The 21,390-nt window shown below is 43.0% G+C and overlaps 1 protein-coding gene across 1 annotated transcript in view; it reads left to right on the top strand.

Moving 5' to 3' along the window:
• dnah9 (dynein, axonemal, heavy chain 9) overlaps window positions 1-21,390 on the top strand; it is a 100,581-nt gene that overhangs the window by 20,971 nt on the left and 58,220 nt on the right. The window contains 19 exon segments of the mRNA XM_018687970.2: window positions 57-187; window positions 273-399; window positions 899-1,051; window positions 1,534-1,659; window positions 2,277-2,516; window positions 2,759-2,919; window positions 7,201-7,357; window positions 8,379-8,483; window positions 11,741-11,898; window positions 12,460-12,598; window positions 14,575-14,862; window positions 17,059-17,269; window positions 17,352-17,479; window positions 17,791-17,899; window positions 18,498-18,645; window positions 19,117-19,291; window positions 20,113-20,286; window positions 20,567-20,774; window positions 21,074-21,239. Of these exon segments, the coding sequence (XP_018543486.1) occupies window positions 57-187; window positions 273-399; window positions 899-1,051; window positions 1,534-1,659; window positions 2,277-2,516; window positions 2,759-2,919; window positions 7,201-7,357; window positions 8,379-8,483; window positions 11,741-11,898; window positions 12,460-12,598; window positions 14,575-14,862; window positions 17,059-17,269; window positions 17,352-17,479; window positions 17,791-17,899; window positions 18,498-18,645; window positions 19,117-19,291; window positions 20,113-20,286; window positions 20,567-20,774; window positions 21,074-21,239 (3,104 nt within the window).

The raw sequence follows: 21,390 nt of genomic DNA, 5'->3' as shown, positions 1-21,390 counted from the left end.
ATTCTCCCCTCTCTCCTAAATCCCCTGGCTGGGCTCTCTTGTGGAATCTTCTGCAGGACTCCAGGCGCTTCGAGGGGATTGATACTGATTTCAAAGAGCTGGCAAACGCCATGCATCAAACGCCCAATGTAGTGGAGGCCACCAACAAACCAGGCCTGTTTGGTAAACTGGAGGACATCCAGAGCAGGTAAGAGGTCTCTCTGTTTCTGCCTCTTATGTCTGTTATCAGGCTTTTTACTTCACACACACTGACTCTGAGTATTTCTCTACAGGCTGTCTCTATGTGAAAAAGCTCTGGCAGAATACCTGGACACCAAACGTCTGGCCTTCCCGAGATTTTACTTCATCTCTTCAGCTGATCTGTTGGACATCCTGTCTAATGGGACCAACCCACACCAGGTGGCTTCACTAATTTCTGCCTGAGGGGCGCAGTGAATTTTATGCTTCAGTCTGTTCACAGAATCAGAAAAGAGCAGTTCAGCGTCTCTGTGCAGCACTTTCTACAAGTTGCTTTTTCATGGTTTTGTAAAGCTGTGTTCCATTGCACCATTTAGCTCTTTAGCTGACTGCTGTTGACTTCTGTAGTTCCCTCAGTGCCCACACAGGGGCAATGTCGCTCATAGTTTTGCAGCCACCTCCAACCTCCATCATCAGGACTCCGTCTTATGCATTTCTAGCTCGGAGAAATAAATCACTGTTAAGCACAACTTGCCACTAAATCTCTCTAAGAGGAAGTTAGCAGGCATGCAGCAGAACACGGGTCCTGCCCTTCTATTAACAATTCTGAAAAACAGTAATGAAACGTTATTTATTTGTGCGGCAGCAAAAAAAATACCAGTCAGACCGTGAGCGGAGTGTAAATTGAGCCTGATCTTAATGTGTCTGTGTGTTTGCTCAGGTCCAGAAGCATCTGTCTAAGCTGTTCGACAACATGGCTAAGATGAGATTTGAAGCAGATGGAGAGGGGAATCCTTCTAAGACTGGACTGGGCATGTACAGCAAAGAGGAGGAGTATGTCCCCTTTAATCAGTCCTGTGACTGCACTGGACAGGTAAAATAGACCCCCAGTCTTTAAAACTGTGGTGCCATCACTTCTTTAGGTAGAGCTAAACGCTGAAGACATTTATTATCTGTGTCTTCCTCAGACTCAGTGCTGATCGTCTGTAGATGAATGTTATTGATGAGAAAATTCACTTACCTGCTTTTTTCTGTGATGGAAGGACATTGAGGAAAATATATAGCAAATACAGATATCATAACCCACAATAAAGGAGACAAATGAAATTGAGTCTGTCATTGCCCTAAGGCTTTTACATATCAAAGCCTATAAATCCATTAATTTTCCATTACATCCCATAGTATTCGCCTGACTCCACATCCACTCTAATGCTTATTAATGACCTCATTAGGGTCCGTTGATAAGAGAACCCGTTGGTGCTTACGTGACAGACAATGCAATGTTTTTCTACGTTTGTATTTATGGACTTGTTTTTGGTCTTTGTGTGTGTGTGTGTGTGTGTGTGTGTGTGTAAGGTGGAGGTGTGGTTGAACCGGGTGCTGGACACCATGCGCTCCACAGTTCGCCATGAGATGACAGAGGCAGTGATGGCCTATGAGGACAAACCCAGAGAGCAGTGGCTGTTTGACTATCCGGCTCAGGTAAACAGGCTCAGAGGGATGTATGCAGAGATTTAACTGATAACACTCACTTTGGGTATTTTCCCCATTAGTCACCTTATCCAACAACTGATGGACTGGTACCAAAATCATGTCTATGTCTCATACATATTTCAGTCCAGTGCACACACTCACTAATGCTTTACATACACAGTTGAGTATTTTGAATAGGGACAAAGAGTGTGATAGGGAGTGAGAACAAATACAGGTGTTTGCCTATGATAATGGAACACTTATTCCTACCTGGAAATGTTAATAATTCAGAAAAGTAAGTATTTGATGCTCTGAATGGCAAATATGTGTCTGACATCACTGACTCAGGTGTGGTACACAGAGCCTGCTTCACTACTGAAGGTTGTTATGAATTAAATTAGCAAACTCTGCATCTCAATCCAAATCTTCCAACTTACAGAAACAAAGAGGAAAGGCGAGTATTAAGCATATGGGCATATGTCAGAACCATATGTCTTTGTTGGCTCAGCTCCTACATCTAGAGAGATCGTGGGTAACCTTAACTACAGGAGTCATCTGCATAAATTCCATCACCTCTGTTTTTCTTCTGAATCTGCCTGTGGTTTCTCTCGTTTCCTCGTGTTCAGGTGGCTTTGACCTGCACTCAGATCTGGTGGACGTCTGACGTTGGCATGGCTTTCGCCCGTCTGGAGGAGGGCTACGACAACGCCATGAAGGAGTACTACAAGAAACAGGTGTCCCAGCTCAACACCCTCATCTCCATGCTGGTTGGCCAGCTTACGCCGGGCGATCGGCAGAAGGTCATGACCATCTGCACCATTGACGTCCATGCCAGAGATGTGGTGGCTAAAATGATTTCTCAGAAGGTGAAGGCGGGTGAAGGGGGGGTGGTACGGAGGATAAATCTGGAGCATGGTGTGTGTAAATTCTTATGCAGGCACAGTGACTGTTTCTGTATTTTTTGAGAGGCTATTACCACTGAGTAATGCACTCAAGATATTCAGCCAAGGTATTTCATTACCATAATTAGAGGGTGGGAAAGCACAGATTATTTCAGGCTTTACATCAAACTTTGCCACTCACTGTTCAACTCAACTGTTTTTTTAAGGTGGAAAATTCTCAGGCCTTCGTGTGGCTCTCCCAGCTGAGACACCGCTGGGGCGAGAAGGAGAAGCATTGTTTTGCCAACATTTGCGATGCACAGTTCGTCTATTCCTACGAATACCTGGGCAACACGCCACGATTAGTCATCACTCCTCTAACAGACAGGTATGGACCTTTCATTCCCTTTGCCTTGGTTCAGACGTAGAGGCAGCAGAACTGATAGGTGAAGCTGCGTCAATTAACCGTTAGCTTACTGTTGCTACACCAAGCCTCCATTCTTACATGTTTGGATAGAGTTACTCATCTATAGTAGCACCCAGGCCTGGCTCTGACACTGTGGGAAAATGCTGGATGTGCTAGTTGTGAACATGGCTAATAAAATGTCGGCAAGTTAGCCAGACATGCTAATGTTTGCAGCTTTCACAAGCTTTAATCCATTCCTTCCACTTTTGCTCTTGTGTCTCTGGTTTGGAACCTGTTTAAAAGAAAAAAAAGACACCACCCTCCATACTTATTCTCACCACAGTCTCACACACAAGCTTAACAGGCCTGCTGTACTTTAAGTTACAGGTGCCAGGCTATGATTAGACAGCTGCTGCTCCAGGAAGGAGCTCAGTAAACAGTCAGTCAGCCAAAGGCTGCCAACCCAGTCACTCAACAAGGTTAAAGAAAATGAGAAAGAATAACTCTCTAAGTCTCTGCAGGCTGATCGAAGCTGCCAATTTGCATGAAGGCAATTCAAAATCCATTTTATGTACATTTACACAAGTCAATTTTTGTCAATGATTTTTTTCCTCTTAAAAACTGAGAGAGGATACACACATCTCATCTGATAATAATCATCTGACGCAGTCTAAGAACCTTGATTTGAATCATTATGTACACCCACCACAAGCAAAACCTTTCAGAACAACTCAGCTTGGGCACTTTGCCAACATCTTGTTTGTTCGCATGCACATGTTTCTGCAGTATTCCTGATAAGTTTTAACCACACAGAGATGAATACCTGCCTCTCAGAGCCCTTTGGCAAACTGCAGCGTTTGACTGTGTGGTTTCCCAGACTGACCAGTATTCCCTTTGAAGCCTGAACAAAGCAGAAACAATGGGCTTTGATGGCTGGATCAGCGGCCGTGTAGCAAGACTTCACCATATGGTGCATGCTCTCGCCGCGGCCCGCTACGACTCACACAGTTTGCCACTAGCTTTCATTTCAACAATGGACCATGGAGCAAGGGACTGGGTGTCAAATCCTTTAATCCATGACTTGAGAAAACAGATAAAAGCATGTTTGCTCCATGATATTGTTACACTGCTTTCTTTGCAGCTTCAGCAAGAGAAGAATGCTTCTTGCTGCTGTCAAGTGAAAACCTGACATCACCAACATCACAGTATCTGACATGTTTGAATGTATCCTGAAGGAGTTTAAAGGGCCAGTTTACTCAAACAACAACAATTTCCTCAGTACCACAAGGCAAGGCAAGTTAATTTGAATAGCAAATCAGCTAAAATGAAATTAAACAGAATACACAGTAGAATAAAAAAAAATACACAGCAGTTACATTCAGTCCAAGGTATTAATTAATAGTCTCAAATTTAATTTAATAAAAAGGCAGTGGCAAACAGAACAGCCTTAAGCCTGGATTTAACTGGAGTTGGAGGAGACCTCGGTTTTTCTGGGAGTTTGTTCAAACTATGTTCTGTGTAGAAACTGATTCTGTTTCTTCTCCATGTTTAGTTTTGACGCCAGAGCCAGTAAACAGACCTGTCGCAGACAATCAGAGAGGTCTGGACAGTTCATAGCGTAGCAGCAGATCTGAATGTATTTTGGCAGCAGTAGCAGTATCAGTAGTAGAGTTGTAAAATCAGTTCTTTGACATGCTGGAAATCAGTGCAAAGGAAAAAACTAGAATACATCTGGTAGTATTTAGTCTAATGTTGGTGATTTAACACAAGAACAATGTTCCTGGGCAGAGATGTGACTGTGGAGATGTTTGAATGCCCCACAAATGAAATTCATTCACATCCTTTGTATTGAGGTGGAGGCAAAAAATAAAAGTTAATATCTCAAAAGATTATTAATGTGGCTTGATACCACTAGATGTGAATGAGAAATGCTTACTACACTGCTTATTTAATAATAATTTCAGTGGTTAAATGGTTCCATAAGTAAGTGGACGTTGAGTTGAGGTTATTTTGTCACATGGTCAGATCTTTCTTTTCTGCTGAGACATGATGTTTTCAGGTTGTGCGTCCGTCCATCTGCTCATTTGTCCATCTGTCCCACTCTCGTGAACGTACTCGTACTCACGCTCTTCAAAGTTTGCACTCGTGTTGACTCAAGGATGAACTGATTTTGGTGGCTGAAGGTCTTTTCACATCAGACATTCTGCACGTGTGGTTTCTGAGTTTTCCAGGTCCAGTGTGATTGTGAATTAGGGCGGAGCGTGTGTGAGTTAAGAGTTCAGCAGTGTGTGCATATAAAGCTGCACTAATGAATACAGGCCCGTATGTGCTTGTTTACTGCACATTGACTTTACTTAGTGTGGTGTGTTCACCTTCTGCAGCAGTATAATTAGGCTAAAGGAATCACTTGTGCTAATCTATAACAGCAGGAATGTTATCGGCACAATGATAGCATTCGCTCAATACTTACTGCAGGATCTCCAAAGCTGCACCATTATGCAAAATGTCAGGAATATTTTACCCAGCAAACACACACACACACACACACACAGAGAGAAGAATGGAAGGGGAATGAGTCAGACCGACAGACTGATATATAGCTGTTTCTTTTAAAAACACTGTAATAAAACAAGTCACCTTGTCACAGCCACCCAGTTTAGTTTCACTCTCTTGTCTTCTGTCTGGCTTTAGTTATTCTGTGCAGGACATCCTTATCCAGCCTCCTCAACGACTGATTGTGAGATTTCTGGCCATATTTCAAGGGAGAGTCATAAAGCCTGTTGGCACTGGTATCCGGATGATACACTGTATACAGATGGGATCATTTGTCTTCTTGGAGCTTCTGTCTCTCGTTATGCTTTCCAATATTTTCCCCTTCCATGCATCATCTATTAACCAGCAGCTCATTAAAATCATTGCTGTATTGATATTCAAAGCAAACCATAGTGTTTATTGCCCTGATCAATAAAGTCCTGATTGTCTCCATCAGTTCACGTCCATGATGCTGCTGCTTTTTATTGATAGTAGATGGGCAGACTGTTTGTTAGTCCTGACAGGTTCTGTGGGAGAAGCAATCACTGGTGTCACTAATCAGCCTGTATGATAATCAAAGCACAGGAGCAGATTATATTATCATATAATGAGGTTATGTATGATGACGGCTGAGCAGACACCAAGACGCTGTCAGTGCTGGTTAGGAGACTGTGTCAACTCAGGATTTGTCGTTTGTACTGTGCAGTTCTTGTACTGCTGCCACAGGAATTAAACATTTTTCTGCCGTGCATTTATTAAAAGTCAATCTGGAAACGTTAACGGGGCAGCTCGATGGAGAAAAATAACCAAAAGAATCACACAGAATTATAACCTGACCCTCTGTTTTACATTACTGACTAATAATCTACAGTCATTATCTGCAGTTCTGATGTTTTTATTTTTTTTATTATTTAACTTGTCCTGTCTCTGATGTTTTTACACTTGACTCTGTCTAGTTCTTGAGTTTTACTTGAGTGTTTTTGTCAGAGAAGCAGTATGGAGTTTGGAGTGTGCCACCAGACTGATGATGTGTCTCCAGTATTTAAAAGGCAGTTTTAAAGTGATTATTAAACTTGGATTTAAATGAGGCATTAATGAATTTGAACCAGTCAGTCATTTCCTGTATGTAAAACAGAGATGAAAAGCCTAGTATAGCATTAAGACTGAGAGAGGAGAGGAACAGCTGGTCTGGCTTCATCCAAAGTTCAACAGTTTAATCTGCACAGACACAGAAATGGAAAAATGAAATAAATAAATAGGAAGACTTCCTGAGGCCTTGCTTCCACAGTGAGATGCTGCAGGGACGTTTACATTTCTGGTTGTGTGCAGATTAATCAGTGAACTAAATACACTCAGCTTTAGAGTTGTTTGTAGGTGTAGTTTTGGACTTTCTAGTCCTGATGCTAAGCTAAGCTAATCACTTGATGTCATCTTTTAATGATTCTAACGGTATCACAAAATTAGATGGTTTATTATTATGGTTTTCTTTTATTATTTTATGATTATTATAACCTTATTATAAATGATACATCCTGTAGCTCTGAAAAGTATTACTAATAAACACATAAAGTATATCAGTAATTCATTCTATCTGTGTGTGTGTGGTGAATGGAGTGAAGCAGCCTCGACCTGATCTTTTTAAAATGAGTCAGTCATAAAGTTTTTTGTTGCTAGCTGTCAGACTGCAGTCCTCAGCAGTGATGCATGTGTGTGTATCTCTACTATATTTAGATGCTACATCACCCTGACCCAGTCCCTCCACCTGACCATGAGCGGAGCTCCGGCAGGGCCCGCGGGCACAGGAAAGACCGAGACTACCAAAGACTTGGGCCGAGCCCTCGGCATCATGGTCTATGTATTTAACTGCTCTGAGCAGATGGACTACAAGGTGAGCCAGCGAGCATGCGCACATTTATCTGCATCTGAGCCTGTGCACGTAGCTGATGTGCATTCGCAGCAGCCCATATTATACATGTTTCTTTTCATCTTTGCCTTTGTCAGCGGTATGGTATGCATTTGTCATTAAAGTTGTCAACCCACCTTTACGCCCTTCTCTTTTCATCTCTTTCCTTTTCATCTTCTGTTTGCCTGCTTCCTCCTTGAAAGAAGAGCTGATTAGTTAAACTCTGATTGTTATTTCTTTGCTAAACCTTGTCAAGATGCCCTCGCTGTACTCAGCCTGCACCCTGCTTTATTATGCACTCTTGTATACTCTTACACACACACCTTCTGCATACAGAGTGGTCAAGGGAGACATAAACACAATCTTATGATGTGGTTTGCTCCTGCCTCCCCCAGACAGAGGCATCATTACAGTACGGAGACGTACAGCACCCCCGGCTGTACACATCGCAGGGAGGTGTCAGAGAGAAGTGCTAATGTACTCCAGGAGGAACACAGGCACTAGAAGCTGGCTTCAGAGCCTCGCACTGTTACTCATATTCAGTTATGCACATGCACATGAGCTGGATCAGTCCTCCAGTCAGCTCCTGTTTGCGTCAGAGAAGGTTTCCTCGGCTCTGTAATTGGAGAGAAAAGTCAGCTGCCTGCTTCATCCTGGTCCAGCTGCTCTCCAGAGGGCTGTTCACCTGCTCTCGACTTGATCCTAGGAAAGCTAAAATGTGGGTGGTAGACATTTCAGCCTCTCTCTTTTTGCCATCAGTGCCTTGTTTTATTAGTGTGAGGCCTTGTTTATGTATCATCCTGTTATTGTTCGCCTACTCTCAGCCTGCTGTGGTGCTGCAATGAATGCTTTTCCATATATCTTCTGTCTAATTGGTGATACGCCTGTCGGCCTCACCACGTGCCTGTCCAGTCAGTTGGACCGGGTCCCCACCAGTGAGCCCATCAGACTGACTTCCAGTCCCACTGAGTCCATCTGAATATGTGTCTCTCTCTCTGTCCACCAGTCCTGTGGGAACATCTACAAAGGCCTGGCTCAGACGGGGGCATGGGGCTGCTTTGACGAATTTAACAGGATCTCAGTGGAGGTGCTGTCTGTGGTGGCTGTGCAGGTAAGACCAGTCCAGTCCCTCTGCCTCAGGTTCTCCCAAAATCCCATTTAGGTCGAGACTTCATTCACTGAGGGCGGTGTGTGCGCGCGTGTGTGTGTGTGTTTCATCTTATTTGCGAGGTGGTCTATCCAGATCAAGTTGTGGTGAAAATAAGCCTTTTGAAAACAGCACTGCAGAAGTAAATAGCCTCTTCATCACCGATTGCAGGCGTAAATTGCTTCAGCTATAAGACTAATTCACTAAGGCTGGCACCTTTGCACCCCAGAGCTTCTTCATAATTGGAGCCTTCTCTGATCTGATTTGAGAGTGGAGGATGGAAAACTGCCTCCTTCGCTTGCCTGTGGTGCTGGTCATGATGCTCACATCTTTCAGCACTAATAACAGCATTTCTGAATGGACAAACTTTCAGCTCAAAGTGCTACAGTAATTTGGGTGAATTAGTATTTGCTCAGTGTTAGTGCTCTGAGCACAACCTTGATTTGCAAATGTGTACAAATAAGAAATGATTTGTATTTATAATTACGAGTTATTTGCTTTCAAATTAATCACGTTGAAGTAGCAAGCTCTCTTCTGATTGACTGACAGTAAATTGAACCTGACACACAGGCAGCAGGTCACAGATATGGCTGCACCTCAACATTAAACAGAAACAGTCTTTACTTATGCAAACAAATGTAAGCTCTTACATGACTGTAATCACAAAGCACAAATGTTCATAAAAAGGAGCACGGGCCACCTACAGTTATTGTCATCTGCACATCAATGAAAAGTGGCCCAGTCTGTAAACTAAAAACTTAATGTGTTTGTGCTCATTCAGATGTTTTATATTGATAATAGATGGAATGACTGACAGCAGCAAACATCAGGCAGACACAGCTGGTGAAAATCAGCAGCAGATGTTTTTCTCAGGAATGTGTTGAGACGACAGCAGAGCTAAAAGGAGAGGGAGTATTGGATTTCCATCCATCAGGTGTCCAGAAAAGATCACTGGCTCTGTGTCTGCTGAATATGTGAATATTCAGTCATATGAGTGCTGTGTTTCCAGCTTGTTGCTGTGCTTCCAAATCACCCAAAAATCTAATTAAGAAAGGTTTAAGTCTGTGCCTCCATGTGAGTTAAATCGTCAGTTTTTCCATCTTCGAGCTCTCGGGATGAACTGCATGGATCATTCTGACAGTGTCTTCACCTCCGTTCTCCTCCTCTGTCTCCACCTCATGCACAGTGACAGATAAAGTTAAAAAAAGACTTATATATATTCTCCTCACAGTGAATGGTTTATACTCTGGGCGACCTACAGTAGCTAGCCCTTTGATTATGGCTCTCTTTTGAGAAATCAGCCATATCCAGTGTGTTTCAGCTGATGCTAGCTTTTCTGCTATCTCGCATTCAGTTATCCCGGATCAAACAGATCCTCTCTCCGTGGTTTCATAAGTCCCTCTGGTGTTTTTAAATCCTGCAGGCTGTTGCCTTAGACAGTATTGTCATGCATGTGCAATACTGTCAGCGCAAAATGTATACAGCCGAGAGGAACGCTGATTATGATCATGATCATCATGGAGATAACATTCCTCAAAGGATCATTATTCATTTCCAGACTCACCAGTCACTTTTCTGCCCTTCCCTCCTTCTCTCTTTAGCAGCAGCGGTCGTCTTCCTTAAGCTGTGGAAGTCTACAGTACTTAGAGAATTTTAAAGTGCCAGAAGAATGAATAGGTGTTGCGTGGCATAATGAATAATAAATCACGGTGGCTTATATATGGAGAGGTAAACCTTGAGAACAGAGGAGCATCAAACTCCTGCTGTGACAGCTGGCAGCCCGCTCCAGTGCTCAGCCTGCTTCAGTGGAGCCAACGCCGAGCATCTCTCACCACAGCACACACACCTAATCCATCCTCTTAAAGTGGGAGCAGCTAGCATCGCATGGCGACATAGTCGGCTGCCGGTCGGGTCTGCTAACACAGGTGGCGGGACCGGTTCTACGTTAAATAAAGCAGAGACAAACAGAAGGCCGCCACACGTAACAACATGGAGATAAATTGGTGAAGTTCTGCCTCTGTTACAGGCAGCACAGCTCTGGACTGTGAATATATTGAAGCCTCCAGTTCCAGTCTGTACATTAAAGAGACAGCAAAGAGTGGGGCCAGACCCCACTGGATCACACCTCTCACAGCCGTGTCTGTTCTTGGGCTTCTTTAAAATGTGTTTTACTTTCCCCTCATATCCCCGTAGAGCTGCAGTGGTGGGCTGCTGTCATTTCTCATAAAAAACAAGCCCCACTGATGTTCTCATGAAAACTTTTTCTTCTTTTTTTCTGCTGCAGCTGCACTGTTTGTTTTTGCATTTTGCATTTTCCCCTCCTCTCCCTGTTGTGTTAGTATGACTGAGTGATCTGTAGCTGAGTACTCATCCATGAAGAGATGTTCCTCCTCTTTCCAGCTGTCGACTCGCTACGCTCTTTTACCACACGCATGTTAAATTCATAAAGCCTCTTACAGGCTCAGAGTCAGAGTTTTAGGCCAAGACTCATAGGCACACACAAACACACACACACAAAAAGTTCATTTCTGATATCTCATTCAATCATAATGTAGACAAGCGGAGCCTTGGCAGTTCATCCATCCAGTAAACCCTGGCTGATAGCATGCTCAAACTGATGAAATTGTGTCCCTGAAAAAACAAAAAGGTGCATGCTGCATAACAATTTGACAGGCTGTTACAAATTGGCTCTAGTATGTGCTGAGTGATGTTAATGATATGCAAATCAGGGTTCCTAAATTTTCCCGTACGAGGGTTGTGCTAGTTTAAAGTGTCTTTTGGGAGTGTTAATTGACAGTGACTGTGCTGAGTGTGGATTGAAACTTTCATTCATCAAAACAGTACTTCAGTTTTCTAAAAACATTTTTAGCCACGCTGCTGTCATGGCTCCAGACTGAAGTATTCCAAAAACTACTGGATGGGTTACCATGACAATTTGTGCATTCATGGTCCTCAAAGGATGAATCCTACAGACTTTGGTGATCCAGGAAATCCAGACCTCTTCAGCATGCTCCTCATCTCATCTTTTTTAGCCCCTTTTTAAAATCGTTTGTAGAGTCTGACAATTAACAGCGATTTCAAATGAAATGTGTTTCTAATACATGGTGCTGTAAACCCATCTTGGTGCCAAGAATTGTAAAGGATACTCAACATTAACAACAATCCTCAGCAGTGACCATCCACTCTGCCCTGAACTGTACTGTTGCTCTGTGTATGTGCAGGTCAAAAGTATCCAGGACGCCATTCGAGATAAGAAGCAGAGGTTTAACTTCATGGGTGAGGAGGTGAATCTTTGTCCCTCTGTTGGCATCTTCATCACAATGAATCCAGGCTACGCCGGCAGGACTGAGCTTCCTGAGAACCTCAAGGCTCTGTTCAGGCGAGTAAACGACCATCATGTTTTCATTTTCAATTGCAATTTTCCTAGAGAAATATACTCTTAAAAAATATAACATTTTTTAAACCGCTAACCTGTCTGAGGTGTATCCTGCCTCTTACCAGTTATGAACTAGTACAGGATCCACTTGCATTTCATAGAGATTCGAAAGTCTCAGACTCACCTGGAAAAATAAATGAAAACTATTTGTGACAGACAATGTGCTTTTTTATCAAAGCTGAATCAAACCTTGAATGTTTGTGGCCATTCCTGTGTCTTAGAACATGTTTGTGATGGTAACACACAGTACAGTCATCTGGTAAAGTTGACTGATGGACTGTGTTGAATAAAAATGAAAACATCCTCATATTCCACACTGTTTATTTCCATGACTCTGTGTAACTGTGATGGATTGCTGCTTGTATTGAAGCTTACATTGCTCAGCTTTGTGTTGTGTGTATGTCTGCGTGTGGTAAATAATCACAAGTTAATATGCACTTAGTTTAGTGATGTACTGTAGACATATGATAATGACTACGCTGCATCCTCTCCACCTTTCCACAGACCCTGTGCCATGGTGGTGCCAGACTTCGAGCTGATCTGTGAAATCATGCTGGTGGCCGAGGGCTTCATTAGCGCCCGCGTCCTCGCTAGGAAGTTTATCACGCTCTACACGCTGTGTAAAGAGCTGTTGTCTAAACAGGTACTATCTGCCTCTTCAGTGTTATGGTTAAAAAGAACCAGATCCATTTCCACTTCAAAGCCCAACAACGACACAATACTCTTTTTATATTTGAGGCTTTTGATGAAGGAATAGCTCAGAGCTGCCTTCCTACCTTAACGGTCTGAGTGAAGTGGTACATGCACATGAATAAGATGCTGTTATTCCATCTAATTTTCTCTTTAATCCTTTTGTAGTCTTGTGCTGTTTTACACGTCGTAGTATTTGAATTATTTGAAAAGCAGTAAAATCATTCACAATGCTGACTAACAGTAACAGTGCAGCTTCTCGCCTGAGAAAAGCCGTTTTATGAGCCCTCAGTTCTGGATGAGCACAGGCCCATGTAAGTGTCATAGCACACCACTTCCTTTTTATGGCTGTTTTATGAAGCTTCTGCTTCTCAAGACATTTTTAAATATCACCTCAATGACACTTTTTTTAGCTTTCTCAGAGTTGTTTGCCAGAGTTTCATTCCAAGTTTTCCAACTTTAGCAACTTAGTGGTAATGAAATCAAATGATAATGAACAGACTGCTTCTCTAAGCTATATTCACAGGGGCTGAAAGTGCAAATCAATGGAAAGTGTGCATTCAGAGAGCTACTTTCTCAAGTTAAACAACTGGTTCATAATTGTGGATTTAATATTACATAAGTTCTGGTGCACGGGCCTGTGCAGAATGACTATGCTGTTTTTCCTGCTGGTGAGTACAGTGAAATATATATCATGGAATCAAAAGGAGAGGGAGAAGAAATAATGCTTTAATGAGTCTGAAGCTTCTACGTCCACAGCAGTAACAGTATACATGCTGTGACCAGCACAGTCACCTGGTCAGACTGACCTGTATGTGACACACCTGCTCAACAAAGTTAATCAGATCACATGCAACCAGTTTCCTGCCTGCTTCACTGCTGCTGATAGCAATGATAAGTTACTGTAGGAATATTTCAAAAGTTGATGTTATACCAACTGAAGTTACATTAACTATTATTATTAAGAACATAAAAGACATTAAGTTTGCTGTAAAATTACTGAACTCCACCGGGTTCCATCGTAGGTCTCATAATGGATATTATAGGAGTATTATCCAGTGCTTTGAATGATAAAATGAGTGAACTGGTGCTGCAGTATATTTTTTTATATTTCAGAGTGGGTGGATGTGTGTGGAGTATTCTGTGCTGTCCTCCTTTTTCAAACCAGGCAGCTTCGTCATTTTCTTCTGATAAATTCCTGATGAATTAAAAGTCAGATTTACAGCTGTGTGTTAAAGTTTGGGCAGATTTCACATCTTGCTGATTTATGAAGGTGAAAAGGAGTAAATACCTAAATACCTTTCTTCATTAATGCACCGTTACTTTTTATTTCATGAACTTCACAAATAGAAAAAAAAATCAGTAATTAACAATTAAAAAGAAATAGTTGGGCCTTAATTAACTATTTTTATTTCTAAGTCATTGTCATTAAGACGTGTCAGCTGATGACAGATCCAGAGCTGATAAATTCTCTGACTCTGAACAACCATGGGCTCCTTTAAACTACTGGGATTGGGATCTGAAAATGAAGCCAACTGATGCCTACAAAGCAGGGGAGGCTGTAAAAAGATATCAAAGCACTTCCAGCTTGAAATTTCCACTGTCTGAAATGTCAATAAGAAATGACAGTTAAGGGGAACTGTAGAAGTCAAGACAAGATCTGAAGGACCAAGAAAACTTTCTGGATAAAGCTGCAGGTCTGCTGCACAGAAAAACAAAGAGAAGCCTGTCTACAGAGGAGCTGTTTAATTTTAAGTTTAAGTTCATGAAGTAAAAAGTAACAGTGCATTAACATTTGAAGAAAGGCTCATTGGGTTGTGTTCACTTATTGTTTTAGTTAGGAAGTTAGAACAGAAGGTTGAAGCTGTGATGATGGTTCATGAAATGTGCGTTCTCTGCTCACTGACATTTCTCTGGCCTTTACCAAAGGACCACTATGACTGGGGACTCCGAGCCATCAAGTCAGTCCTGGTGGTGGCCGGCTCTCTGAAGAGAGGAGACCCGGGCCGTGCGGAGGACCAGGTGCTGATGCGTGCACTGAGAGACTTCAACATCCCTAAGATCGTGACTGACGACATGCCCGTGTTCATGGGGCTGATCGGAGATCTGTTTCCAGCCCTGGACGTCCCCAGGAAGAGAGACCTGGACTTTGAGAAGCACGTGAAGGACTCTATCCTGGACTTGAAGCTACAGGCCGAGGACAATTTTGTACTGAAGGTAGAGTAAACGTGATTCCTCGACAGCCTGCTGACATTCTTTATGCTCGTCTGGTGCAGTTTATCAAATTCTGTTTTGATTACAAGTCAAAAGATGGAACTCTCCGAAACGCTGCTGAGCCCGGGATGGAGGCAAACTCAATCACAAGTTGTCTGAGAAACAAAGCAAAGTCCCTGAATGGGGGTTTCATCTGGAGCAATTTAGACAGATATTACAGCTGTAGCACTTTCATTTAGATTTTTCTTAGTTCTTTCCAAAAGCTGTTTACCTCACGTCACAATGCTCCGCAGGGAAATACACATTAGTGTCAAAGAAGAAGCAGGATGTGGATGAATCGGGCAAATATTGCAGAAAGGCAACAATCAGTGTTCAGGTACCCGAGCTGCTGACCTAATTCTAATCATTATATTACATACAGATACACACACACACACACACATGCGCGCTCAATAGAAGGCGTTATATGTCAGAGACACATGGACGCAGGACCAGGGGAAATAAGTGCAATCTGCCTCAGGTCAAATAGACACGGGAACCACATAATAACACTCCATCAATGGAGGCTGGCACTGCACCACGCCACTTAACCCTGACACTGTGAGAGACAGCCACAGAAATAAACAAAGAGGAGGAGAAACAGAGCGAGAGAGGGAGAGAGAATGGAATAGCAGTCAATAACAACCATCCACCCCTAGAGCCTGAACTTTTACTGTCTTTGTTTGCGCGGCCAACCTTTTGATTTCAGACAACGAGGGGGGAGCGGTCGAGGTGAGAGAGACCGCATACCTTTAAGCATTAGCTTGTGCTAGCATTAGTCCTCCCCACATCAAAGCCGTAATCAGCCGGGGCCTTTGAGAGTGTAAAGCCGCCTGCGCTCCGGCTGAATGGATGGGGAGTAGGAGCCGCGAGGAGCCTGGTCGATGGCATTGATTGAGCTCGGCATCTGTATGTTTGAGTGGAAGCAGGGAGGAAATCTCTCTCTCTTCCTTTTTCTCTCTGTCACTCTCTGTTACTCACTCTGTGGTGTCACCTCACAGACCTCGAGAAAACGTTCGTCCACCAGTCAAGGAAAATTCTAAAGAGTGTAAGGAGCTGTAGTGAAACTATTTAAAGTCATTTGTCAGAGGTATCTCAGTGTATTTTAATGCTGAGCATAGAAAATCTTAATTTGAATGAGTGAAGATGAGAAATAAATATTTAATTTTGTGATTGGCAGTAAACAAATTACAAGACTTAATTAGCTGAAATGATGGAAATTTAGAACAATATCATGTAGAGAAGGAAACAAACCAGCTGCTTTCTTCTTTCCCTTTAAATTGTCAAAGCTCAAGTTAATGGTTTTTCCTGTTACAGCAGCAGTGCAGTAAAAGATGGGTGTGAAATATGCATATGTATGTATTTTGCCCTGTTTTTTTCCCTAATATTTTTTCCTTAGACTTACTCATAAAATATACATTTGTGTATTTTTAATTTGTACTTCTTCCACCACTGAAAGTCACACAATAACACAAACTAACCAACCAAATACAGCAGAGTTCTGCTCACTAAAATTAAGGTTTTTGTCAATGGAGTCTGGTAGTGATATATAATGATGTTTCTGAGGTCTGTCTGTGTAGGAATCCTTGATATCATCAGTGGCAAAAACAAGCACTTCAGTGGATATTTCTCACCCTCTGGATTACACTGGTCCTGGGTCCATCCTTCTTGCTCAATACAGACTTTTGTCCCTGTTTGTTGTTTATGGTGCTGCCACTGTTTGACAGTCTGCTGTCAAATCTGCATATAAAGAAAAGACTGAGTAGTATTTCCTGTGATAAGTGCACTTATCTTCCTGTGTAAAATTGGTGGAGTGTCCCTTTAATTGTACAAACAGAGAATAATGAGGGAGCAGGTATCTGTCCCTCCAGAAGACCACTGCTGTCATTCATTGCAGTCTGTCAACAGTGTATTAAGCCGCTGAGCTGCAGTGCAGTGCATCACACTGCCACTGTCATTCTGCATCACATTATATTCTCTATAAAGCAGAACATTAAGGATGAGATACAGTGTGAGCGCTGCAGTGGAGCAGCCCGTGAAATGCGACATTATTTAGTAAAAGGGTCAGTGATTATCTTTATTCCATGTCATCACTCGTCTGTGTGATGTAAACAAAGCTAATCTAAAATGTTTTCCTGTGTGTGTGTGTGTGTGTGTCAGGTGGTGCAGCTGGAGGAGCTGCTGGCCGTGCGTCACTCCGTCTTTGTGATTGGGAACGCGGGCACTGGGAAGAGTCAGGTGATGAGGTCGCTCCAAAGGACCTATCAGAACATGAAGCGCAGACCTGTGTGGGCAGACCTCAACCCGAAGGCTGTGACTAATGACGAGCTTTTTGGGATCATCAACCCGGCAACCAGAGAGTGGAAAGATGGTGATTAAAGAGCCGACAGAAACAGTGTTTGACTGAATAACACCTGAGCTGAGTGAACAAAATGTGAACTCTCTTCCCACAGGCCTTTTCTCCAGTATAATGCGTGAACTGGCCAATGTCAGTCACAGCGGGCCTAAGTGGATAGTTCTGGATGGAGACATTGACCCGATGTGGATTGAGTCACTCAACACAGTCATGGATGACAACAAGGTGTGAGCGGATTGAGAGAGTGTGGTACATGTGTTGATCTGGTCTTTTATTCAGCATCATTTTCACTCCTATTCAGATATGAATGGGAGAATGTGGTTGACTCATCACTGATGCGAGAGAGTAGTAAACTATTTGTACTCTGTGGAAGTAAGAATAAATGACAGTGTGTGCGTGTCATGCTAATAATAGAGTAAAGAGCTGAGGATAGCAGGTGATGTAATCCAGGTGTAGACTGTGTGAAAAGCAGAAAAAGATGACAGTTGTCTCTCAGTGAAATCTGCATACTGTGTGTAAACACACTCTCCTGTTAGGTGCTGACTCTGGCCAGTAACGAGCGGATCCCTCTGAACCCCACCATGAGGCTGGTGTTTGAGATCAGCCACCTTCGCACTGCGACCCCCGCCACCGTATCCAGAGCAGGTAGCTCTTCCTTTCCTTTTCTCACCCCTCCACTCAGGCACGTTTGACATGATTGTGTTTGTATTAGATTCAACAGCTACAGACTCAAACTGCGTGTCAATACGTTCTCAAAGACTTTTCATGACCAGGGGAAAAATTTCCTTTTAAAGCAAGATGGAGGAAACTAGAGAGTTGCAAATGGCAACTGATTAAATCATTAAAATAAATTGTTTATTTGAGGAAACGCCAGATGATCTGTGGTTCCAAATTCTCATTTTTTACTTTTTGTTTTGTTTTCAGTGTATACATCATTATATGTATTTTCTTTTCATATGTACATTTACTGTTTGATTATGTAAATAACATTAGTTTTTTATTCTGACTCTAAATGCATACACAGAAAGGTAACACATGTTTTCTACATGTTGTACTTGTATTTCTTTGCTTGAATTGCTTTTGTTCAGCCATTGTAAATCTTTCACATTAGTGAAGCTGCTGTGTTTAGTCTGCAGTGTGCACTGAGGTGGATAGGAGCATGGAGGAGCCAGGGTACAGACACAGTCCTCGTGCATGGAAGCTGCGAGGGCCAGCTACAGATCATGTGTGCTCTTCTCTCCAGGCATCCTGTACATAAACCCGGCCGACCTCGGGTGGAACCCACCGGTATCCAGCTGGATCGACAGGAGAGAGGTCCAATCGGAGAAGGCCAACCTGACCATACTGTTCGACAAGTACCTCCCCTCTTGCCTGGACGCCCTCAGATCAAGGTGCAGCAGCTCCTCAGCAGCTCTGTGCCACTGTGAAGTGTCATGCTTACAGTCACGTCCAGCTGACGCAGGATGTTGGGGTGTGACATAACATGGGGAGCAAAAGTGGGTGGGTTGGACGGAGCAAACAGGGACTGACTCAGAAGAACTGGATGCTGTCCTGCATTCTATTGTACAGGAGCACTCGCCTCCTCCAACACCTCCATCACCACTGCTATTGGAGCAGACAACAAAAACAGGAAGCAGAGGAGGGAGACAGAGAGGAGGAATATTTTGTCCTCAATCTGAAGCCAAAAATAAGAAAAATGCACCACTGTACCATAGCTTAACAATTTCTCATTTAACAATTTATCATTTGAAGTAAACACAGTCACTGGGTTTTTCCTGTTAAATTCATTTTGTTTTCCTCTCAGCACAGTAGCTCTTCTTTTTTTTACCAAATGAATCAGTAATTTGTCTGTCTTTGCTCAGGTTTAAGAAGATCATCCCTGTCCCTGAGCAGAGTATGGTCCAGATGCTGTGCTACTTGCTGGAGTGTCTGCTGACTCCAGAAAACACCCCGGCAGACTGTGCCAAGGAACTTTATGAGCTCTATTTTGTCTTTGCTGCGGTCTGGGCCTTTGGGGGAGCCATGTTCCAGGACCAGGTACTGCGTGGGCCTCTGGGCATGTGAGGCGCTTACTAAGTGGTTGCATAAAGAGAGAAAAGAATGGGACATAGCTGAAATAGCTGAATGATTCCCCCCCCTCCTCCTCATGACTCCTTCCTTCAAGAGTTTTTTGCTCTTGCATTATGGGTATTCCTTGGTATTACTTAAGCTTTGATGACTCTTATGCAACTCAATTTTGTGTCTCTATTTATGAAAAGTCATTTTGAAAGTTTTTCTCAGTTGGAGAAATGGCATGTTTTTGAAAAGGGAGAGATCTCCATCTGAAAATGAGGTGGACTCCATTCCCGCTCAACAACACACAGGCTGGCTGAATTTAAATCAGCAGGAGAGCCGTGGCAAGCAGTTGCTAAGCAATCCAGTTAGTGGCGTACAGTAAGCGCGTCCATCTAAGTTATGGGATAAAACTGCTCTCCCCTTGGTACAAATGTACTCCACTTTATTTTCCCATCACAAATGCATTTAAATGCTAAGTGGTTTTATTGACTGGAGAGTTGGTAGTGAATAGAGGAGACAGGTACCAAGGGGTGGGGAGGCAGAGAGGAAGGCGAGGAACTGCCAGCCAGCAGGTGATGAGGCTACTTCACTGTCTGAATCAGACAGATGGATAGATAGGCCTGCCATCTCTCATTTTCTCCCCTTCAGCTGCTGTGGCTGTATCTCTATGTTGTTTGTCCTCTGGTTTGTATTCACACCAGTGTAAATCAAACGCACAGATCCATAGCTGCTGTATGGAGGAGAAAAAGCAGGGAGGAAGTCATTTTAGAGTATTGACCCTCTGTGTCTCTGCGTGTGTGTAGCTGGTCGACTACAGAGTGGAGTTCAGCAAGTGGTGGGTGGCCGAGTTCAAAACCATCAAGTTCCCATCCCAGGGCACCGTGTTTGATTACTACATCGACCCCGAGAGCAAGAAGTTTGAACCCTGGTCCAAAATGGTGCCCAAGTTTGAGATGGATGCAGATACACCACTTCAGGTACAACAGGAGTAATGGCTCGCTAACATTTTAGCCATACTAGCTAACACAGATTAATGCAGTTTAAGTCAAAGTCTATAGAGCTTTTATTATTAGGTATAAGAATGAATTACAGTAAATAAATAAATAGTTTGAGCTCATTTAGAAACCACTTGTTGTTGTCAGTTTTATTTGTTTATGTTTATGAATTTTGTTTAAAAAAACAAATATTGCTAAATATAGTTTTAATAAAGAGTCAGTGGTTTTAATATTTGTGTGTGTGTTTGTTTCCTGTGTGCAGGCATGTCTCGTCCACACGACAGAGACCATTCGTGTTCGTTACTTCATGGACTGTCTCCTGGAGCATCGTCGGCCCGTGATGCTGGTTGGGAACGCTGGGACAGGGAAGTCTGTTCTGGTTGGGGACAAACTGGGATCACTGGACGCAGAGAAATACATGATTAAAAACGTCCCCTTCAACTATTACACCACATCTGCTATGCTCCAAGGTAGAAACCATGTATTTGTGTTCCAGGCTGCAGAATATTAGCCTCTGATTGATTAAAGTTCAGAGTGCTGCATATAGCAGTCTACATTTAAACATCCTAACAATGCTGCTGCAGTGATGCTGTGACTCCAGCTCTGCCCTCGTGTACCCTTACATGCTCTTCTGGTTAAATGAACACAGACTCCCAGCTCTTGACCTAAACTACACCACAATATTGTTCATGAGATGATGCCTTTCTCTGTGCTCATTCTGGCTTTCCTTCATTTCTGCTGCCTGCTCATTCATTCCTCTCACACACAGCCGTGTTGGAAAAGCCCCTTGAGAAGAAAGCAGGCCGTAACTACGGACCTCCAGGAAGCAGGAAACTCATCTACTTCATAGATGACATGAACATGCCTGAGGTGGATGCATATGGCACGGTGCAACCTCACACACTCATACGCCAACACATGGACTACAACCACTGGTGAGGCTCTCACATTAGCATACAGCTATATAGCATACCATATATGTATGAGCAGCAAGATTGTGTAGGTGTCATCTGCAGTGGAACTGTTCCTCACTGTAACTGCTTAAATGATGGACAGTTTCAGACAATTTCTCTGTGTGTTAACACA

Source organism: Lates calcarifer, linkage group LG23, assembly GCF_001640805.2.
Source record: "Lates calcarifer isolate ASB-BC8 linkage group LG23, TLL_Latcal_v3, whole genome shotgun sequence".
Classification (NCBI taxonomy): domain Eukaryota; kingdom Metazoa; phylum Chordata; class Actinopteri; family Centropomidae; genus Lates; species Lates calcarifer.
Note: the sequence above shows the minus strand (reverse complement) of the source record. Positions and strands in the feature narration are given on the sequence as shown.